Consider the following 8,417-nt stretch of genomic DNA (forward strand, 5'->3'; position numbering starts at 1 on the left):
GGTTAGAAATGAAGAGGTATTGGAAAGAATAGGAGAACAGAGGACTCTATGGAAGTCAATAAAAAATAGGCGAGATAGGTTGGTAGGACACCTTCTTAGGCATGAAGGTCTAATCAGAGACATATTAGAGGCAGAAACAGGAGTTAGGATGGGTAGAGGTAGGCATAGGTTAGATTACTGCTCACAAATGGTTAAGGATGTGGGTTGTTCTAGTTTTAGAGAAATGCGAAGTTTAGCTCAGAATAGGAAAGAGTGGAGGTATGTGTCCAACCAGTCTTAGGACTGACGACCTTATGATGATGATGAAATTGTATAATTAGGCGAAAGTTTTACAATAAGTCAGTCAAATTTTATAGATGTGTCTCGTATGCATTTCAAAACTTACCTTTTTACACTATTACCGCTGAAAATCCGTTTAAAAATTAGATGAGAAATAAAATATTATTTTTAAGGATGTATGACTTTTGACGGTTCTAAAAAATGGTTAAAAAACTTTTTTTCTCGTACTTTGTTTGACTCACGCATGTAATTAGAAAGGCTTTGATGTATATTTTATGCTTGAAGCCAATAAGTCAATTACCTAAATCAATTAATTTATTATCTCTTCTAATTCAAGTTTACTGACTTACCTAGATCTTTGTCTTCCCATGTCTGTTTCGCTTCTAACAGAGCATTATAAACATCCTTGCTGGGCTCCAATCCGGAGAAAACATAATATCTTGCACGTATTCTTCTAAAGAAGTCGACGGCGCAATAATTCGAATTTCCAAAGTGAGGAACGTATGTGAGATCGACGTAAACAGGTGTGTACTTTTTACTCTTCTTAGAATCCATCATTTTCTTGTCTTCGTTCAATTTATTTTTGGCCAATACGTTGGGCGGTATTTTTCGTTCCTTTTTAGGAGTCCCCTTGTTATCGTTCAAAGGCGCGGGACTTGGCAAACCCAGCGGTTTACCCCACGATTTTACTACGTCATCTACTTTATCTTTATCACCTTCAGAACTCTGAGGGCGGGTTTCTTTAGGTAGTTCGCCTATAAAACTAGACGTCATCAAGTCTTGACTTCTCCCATCACTACTTTTACCTGCTTCCGACATCACAGTATATTTAGCCGTAGTTACTTCGTACATGTAACTTGGTGACGTAGAACCAAACAGATGATCACCACGATCATCTATCATTGCTTTATCAAAATCTAGATCGGCTTCGTCTAATAATCTACTGGACTTCATTTCGTCTTCTTTCGAATCTTCTGGTAGAGCTCCGTACAGAGACATGCTCATTGGATCGAATTTGCTCATCAGTTTTACACTGTCATCTTCTAAATCGTGCGAAGAACTGGACGCAGCCACCTGAGAGGTTGTGCTTAGTGGAGTGCCTGGTAGATCGTCGTCGTCACTAAGGTTTTGTTTATCACTTTCCCAAACCACTTTAGAAAACTGACTAGAACTAAGATCACTATGTTCGAGATCGTCACTTGCTGGAGTTGAACTTCTCAAATCTAACACTTTCACAGAAGACACGGTTTGACTAATGCCTTCTTCCTTAACAATGGGACTGACTGGAACAGTAGGTGGGGTCGATGCCTTCAAGTCTGAAACATCCTGAACAGTTTCTAATTCGGCTATATCAGGAGTTGATTTTCCACTCCATGTAAGCTCATCTTTATGGTGGATACTAGTTGACATAATAACCGATTCTGTCATTTTTCCGGAAGGTCCAGATATCGTTGTCTCTATTTTTGTTATGGTTACTTTTTCGGGTTCGAGCATGGTTGCTACCTTTTCCGTGTCTAAAAATGCACTTACAGTAGATTTTATATCTTTAGAATCCAATGCACTTGTCTCATCCTTTTGTGCTTGATCGTGTTTTGTTATTTTTGTATCTGTGCTTGTTGTTTTAGTTGAAATAATTTCTTCAGAATCTTTCGAATGAGCTTCCTTTGATTCTGAAACAAGTTTTTCAATGAATTCAGATTTTTCTTCTACTAATCCCTTCAATCCTTCGGAGACATGTTTGCTTTCTGTCTCTATTTTTTCGCGGATGCCGGAAAATGTTTCGCCTAATTTAGTGGAACTCTCATCTATCAATTTTTTAGCATCGGATACTACTTTTTCTACACTTCCACTAACAAATTCTGACGTGTGTTTATCAATTTTTGAATCTTTTGTTGTTTCTGTATGTTCTTTTGTCTCTCTTAATTCTCCTTTTAGGTCAGTTGTTTCTTTCTTTTCGGTAGCAAACTTTTCTGATTTTATATCTGTAGCGCCTTGATGAATTTCATGACTTAACGAGTCTATTTTCGCGTGGTCAGATTTTATTTCTTTCAGTTCTTCATGTTTGGATTCAGACGTGTCAAATCCATTAAATTTTGCTTCTATTGTGCTGGTTATGCTGGATGCTATTTTTCCAATTGTTTCTGAAATTGTTTCGTGATGTTTTACAGTTTCAGATGATTTTCTAATGTCCATACTGTCATGTTCAAGTTTAGTTTGTTTTTCCTTTGATAATGATTTTTCTTCTGTTTTCATTTCGGTTGTTTTGAATGCTGCAGTTTCTTTATGATGCTCGAAATCGTAATCTTCTCTCATTGCATCTTCCAGTTTTTGTTCTATTGTCGTGTCTGCTTCATGAAATAGTTTTGTTTCTATGGTGTGACCAATGTCAGATGCAATTTTTTCTATTCCACCTATAATGCTTTCAGTTAAGCTCTGTTTCTTTTTGTGTGTTTTACTTTCTTCTTTTTCATGAAGTACGTCCTGAGATTCCGATGGGGAAGAACCTTTGGACTCTAAAGTTTCGCTCGTTTGCGATAGTTCTTCTGAAACTGTTTCTTGTTTTCCATGGGGTGGATGTGTTTCTTCTTTGGCTACCTTTTCACTGTGAGTTTCACTTAATTCTACCTTTTTTGATTCTGATTCCATTTGTGCGTGAGGAGGTGCTTTTGGTTCACCAATGTGAATATACTTTTCAATGCCGTCAATTATTTTTTCTGATATACTTTTTCTTCTTTCGTGAGTTTCGGCGGCAGGTTTTTCTTTTATTTCGTGTTCATCATGTAAAACGTCTTTACTGATTTTGTCTTCTTTGGTTTTCTTATGATCGAGTGAACTTTCTTCTTTGGTTTCTATTGATTTTAATTCCTCATGCTCGTGTACAGAACTCTCTTTTCTATCTGTGTGATGAGATTCGTGGAACAGTTTTGATTCGATTGAGTGGCCAACTTTTTCAATTCCTTCTATGATGTTTTCTGTTATACTCTTTTTCTTCTCGTGCTCTTTGCTTATTGGGTCATGTTCATGAGGACTTGAGATTTCTTTTGTTGGTGTATCTTTTTCGTGTAGGCCAGTTTTTTTAGATTCTTCCTTAACTTCAGCTAATTGCGACACTGTAGGTACCTCTTCTGTTCTTTCGTGTTCAGAATGTGTACTTGTTTCATGGAATAATTTTGTTTCTATTGTGTGGCCAATGTCAGAAGCGATTTTTTCAATACCTTCTATAAAACTCTCAGATAAACTTTTCCTCCTAGTGTGGTCTTCTGTTTCTTTTTTGGGACTGTGTTCTTTTGATTTGGTTTGAGAAACATCTGTAGACTTCTCGTCTGGTTTCTGACTGTCATCAGATTCAGTGTCTACTTTTTTTTCTTTTTTGGAAATATCACTTTGGGATTCCTCTTTTTTGGATCTATCTGCTGAATGGGCTTCGTCAAATAATGTTGTGCTTATTACACCACCAATACCTGTCATTATTTTCTCTACTCCTTCGAATATTCTTTCTCCAATGTTCTCCTTCTGAACTCCTTTTTCTTCTTCTTCCTCTTCTTCCTCCTCAATGTGTTCGCTTTCGCTAAGAGGAGGTCCTGTAATATGAGTTTCCCGTAGTTCTGTTATAAATCCTTCAGTGGATGGTTCTATATCAATATCGATGGGGATTTTCCCCCTGAATTCTTCAAGAGGCGCATCTGACTTTAAAACTTCAGCAACACTTGCTACGATTTTGAAAACATCTTCTTCCCTTTCCTTTGGCGATTTGCAGCCCAAATCTTTCTTATCAAATGTTTCATCTAGAAGTTTTGGGATATCAGTTGTTAAAGTTTCGTGTTTCTCTTTTGCTTCGTCTAAGATTGTTATTTTCATTTTTTGTAGTTGACTATCAATTTTGGCAATGTCTTCGAGGTCTTTTTTACGCGCTTCCATATCACTTCCGCTCTTGTGAACTTCTACTTCTATTTTCTTTGAATCGTCTACAGTGGGTAGTTTATCGTCTGGCGTTTTAGCTTCGGACAGTTTAGATCCAATTAATGTGCTTATTTCTTTTTCTTTGGTAATTGTCTCGTGATGTATGGAGTCTGACACTGGAGAAATGATTTTTTCACTTTCGATCAATTTTTGCGTCATGTCTTTTGAGTCCAATTTGGTTGTTTCTACATCATGTTCTATTTTGTGGATTGTCATTGCTTCTGTGGTGGCTGACTTTTCTTTTTCTATTTTCGCGAGATCACTTTTTTGTTTATCATCAGTCTCTTCGTGTTTGTCAGCTGCAATTTCATGACTTACTTGGGCAGTAACTTTTTCTTTTGTTTCACTTGGAGCATGTTCGGGGGATTTTTCTGCAAGCGCTTTAATACTTTCTTCTGAAATCGTTTCTTTTATTTCATCTTTGACAACTTCTTTTGAAATTTCTATTTTGTGCTTTTCAGGCGAAATCTTCTCTCCCTTTTGTTCTATTTCCTTTGTTCTAGCTTCACTTTCGATAATTCCTGATGGAGATAATTTCTTAGCAATTATATCTCCATGCTCCTTTTCATCTCGTGGACTATCCTCTTTGTGTATATCAGTCGAATCCTCAACAACTACTTCCGATTCCTTTGAAGTGGTTTCAGTTTCGCTAATATCAGGGGAACTTTTTGTGTCTGGACTTTTTTCTTTGCCCTTGTCTATTGACTCACGTTTGACCACAGTTATTTCTTTTTCTAAATCGATTTGTTTTTCGTCTTTTTTGTCGACTTTAGGCACTTCAGGTTTTATGGTGAGACCCAGCGTTTCTGCTTTTTGATCTGATACCTTATCACTTTCTTTTTCTTCTGATTTTGGTAGAGAAATTATATCACTGTCTGTCTTTTTAGAATCGGTTTCTTTTACTTCTGGCATTTTGTCTGTTTTTTCAGGTATCACAGTAGTGTCAACTTCAGTTGGTGACTTTTTACCTATGACCAGTTCATCATCTTTTTGAGTATCAACTTTCTTTTCAATTACAGAAGGTTCTTTTTCAGTGACTTTAGATTCCTTTGTTGTTGTTACTTCGGTAATCGTTTCACTTTTTCCAGGAGATACTTGTTCCTGTTGGTCTCTTTTTAATGTTACCAATTTATCATCTTTTTCAGGTTCCTTCTCTTTTTCAGTTGTCTCCGTTTGTTCTTTTAAATCATGTGACTTGGTAACTTCTGATTTTAATATATCTGTAGTTTCCTCTTTTAACATTTCTTTATGTTTTTCTAATTCATCTTTACTTGTAGATTCTGATACTTTCTGTTTGTCATCTAATTCTGACTTTCTTATTTCTGCAGTTTCTTCTTCTTTGTCTTTAGTCAAGTCAATAGACTTCTTTCTTTCTTCTACTATGTCCTGCTTAATTGTTTCCTTTTCCTCAGTGGGAGGGGTAGGGCTTACAATATTTACTTCTGGAGATTTTTCATCTGATTTTACTTTATGTAGATCTATATCTAAAGTTAATTTTCCTACCTTTGTACTGCCTATTAATTTGTCGTCGTCATCTTTGACTACTACTTTCTCTGGAAATTGTGGTAATTCTTTCTTAATTTCCTCTTTTGTCACAAATATCGTATCTTTAGGATGATCTGCGTCAATACTTTCGTCTTCGTGATGATATTCCTCTTTTGTTATGATGATTTCTTGTTGCGGTTCTATTTTAGTTTTGTCTTTCACTCCGAGGGCGTGTGATTTTAATTTTTCATCAACAATTTCTTCTTGTGTGGCTTTATGTTCTTTTTGCTCCTTCTCATCGGAAATTATCTTTTCTTGCTTTAATGTAGTAATTTCTTCGTATTTGTCTTTAATTTTGTCCTGGAGTTCCTCCATGCTTCGATCTTGTGCTTTTATTAATAAATCAAGTTCCTTTTCCAAATTAGAGATGTCATCTAGTTTATCATCAATTTTATCTTCCAGTTTTTCGACTTTTTGGTCTTGTTCTTTCGATGGTGAATCGCCTTTCTTCTCCAATTTGGAAAGATCTTCATGTATGTCTTCTGGTTTTTCCAACACTTTCTCTAGCTCTTTAAGTGGAGAACCAACTTTCATATCTAATTTGGATACATCATCATGTTTATCGACAACTTCTTCTTCATGTTTCTCATGCTGTTTAACTGGTTCTTGCGGTGGTGAGTCAACTTTCTTCTCCAACTTGACAATGTCTTCATGTTTATCGACAATTTTTTCTTCATGTTCCTCGTGCTGCTTCGCTGCTTCTTGCGGTGGTGAGTCAACTTTCTTCTCCAATTTGGAAACGTCTNAAATTTTTATTTTCATACAGATCCCATACATTAATTGCAATTGAATATATGTTGACATTTCAAAGCTAAACAAACAGATGTCTTGACTAGAAAGCTATTAATATTGATATATATTTAATTCAAATAAACGCATTCATTGCCGCAACGTAATAAAATACCCTGGATGATATTTCAATGTGAATTTTCACTGCTGTGCGATTGTGAAGTTACACAAGAAAAAAAAACGAAATACAGTTACATATTAAACAATGTCCTGCGAAAATAACAGCACGGGGGCGTGTAGAGCGATCGAGAATTTGAACTGATCATGTATATTAATGTGTTAATATATCTTTTCAACATTATTTTACAGTCAAAATAGCAATAAATATAACTATCACTGTATCTATTTTAAACCTATGGAATAATTCTTAAACAACAACCGCTCTATGGCGCGTGAACACTAATCGAGATGGAGATACCACTTCGTGTGGGTATTGTTGTCTTTTTCTTTGGTTTGATCGTCTTATTGTTAGTAGCTTTGTCATTTCGTACAGGGTGATTAAAAATTTTACACAAAAACAAATGAGGATTCTTTTGTGCAGAAAGATCTTGTCGAGATTGATTTTTGACCTGTATTTTAATGGGAGACAATGATTAGCAAGGAGAGTCTTATGTCTATTAAAAAAGGCAGTCTTTTGAATTTTCATCGCAGACTATACGTATGTATACACTATACGGTAATTTAACTAACTAGTTCCAGTCACTATACAGGAGATGTCTATTTTTTAACGAGATCCGTGGGTTTCTCATCAGAGATGAATGAATGTCATCGAAAAATAATCACCCTGTATAGGCAATAGGTACGTCTCTTTCTATTGCCGAACTCATTTCAAAATCCCGTCGCATATACTCACCGAAAAAGTAAATTACATAGCTCTAATAATACGTTAAAAATAAAAAATAAAATTCACATAAAAATACCTATCACAGGCAATACTCTTCATTTCATCATTAAATACATCACTTTCGTCAGTCCGTTGAAGCGACTGACTTAGCACCAGACTTAACCCTTATCATAGTTAATTACGTATAGGTACTGCGCAAGCTCGAGTTGTGTTCTGTTTTTATCATTTTTATTATTCTTATTAGTGTGAGGCTCATCGTTTGACAATCGTCGATGTCTAGACTTGCACACACCATGGCCCCTACTTTTAATAAACAACGGAAGATTTAAAACAATCGCTCTTCAACAATACTATCGATCGAGTTTCTTTTTTTTTTCTGTCTATAATATAAGTGTAATGTTTTGCGAATAAACAAATTAATGCAAAATCTAAACTCAACGAATGTCAAAGAAAAATTCATCTAAAGCACTTAGGCCAACGAACAGAGTGTTTTCTTATAAGTATAAAAATAACAGCAAGTTTCAAGCTACTGTATTCGCAATAGGGAGATGGTCCAGAATGTTTGGCTCAATCTCGGGAAGTTCAATTGTTCAATGGTCGTAGAAGTTTTAATAGAGTTAACAGCAAAGTTACAACAAGTTAGTTAGGTTTTAACGTGTTTTTTAAAGTTGTTATAAAGAGTCTTAGTGCAGACCTATTTCTTTTTTTTTCTTTCTTTTATCAACAAACGTAAATCTGCATCAGTTTTATTATTATTTATAATTTTGAATGTTGTGTGTATTTAATTTTTTTCACAAACAACGTAACCATTTTTTTTTATAATAACAGCCCTTAAAAATCAGTCAAACATTAGTTTTTTTAAGCGAACGATAACTAACAATTTGAATATAATATCACATTTATAAGTAATAGTGGACATTTAAAGCAATGAAATAATTATATACGTAGCTCTAGCATTAACTTTTTATTACTAAAATAAGTATTATTATTATTATTATTA

General features: G+C 35.0%; 1 protein-coding gene across 2 annotated transcripts in view; it reads right to left on the reverse strand.

Annotated features, from left to right (window-relative positions):
- Positions 1 to 8,417, reverse strand: part of LOC108733397 (microtubule-associated protein futsch) — a 171,475-nt gene that overhangs the window by 8,569 nt on the left and 154,489 nt on the right. Inside the window, exon 7 of one of the 2 annotated variants that reach the window (XM_025973552.1) lies at positions 630 to 6,429. In XM_025973552.1, the coding sequence (XP_025829337.1) occupies positions 630 to 6,429 (5,800 nt within the window). Of the gene's footprint in view, positions 1 to 629; positions 6,526 to 8,417 lie in introns of both variants that reach the window. The other variant, XM_025973551.1, reaches the window with a different exon arrangement.

The sequence above is a fragment of the Agrilus planipennis genome, unplaced genomic scaffold (genome assembly GCF_000699045.2).
Source record: "Agrilus planipennis isolate EAB-ADULT unplaced genomic scaffold, Apla_2.0 scaffold49, whole genome shotgun sequence".
NCBI classification, from domain to species: domain Eukaryota; kingdom Metazoa; phylum Arthropoda; class Insecta; order Coleoptera; family Buprestidae; genus Agrilus; species Agrilus planipennis.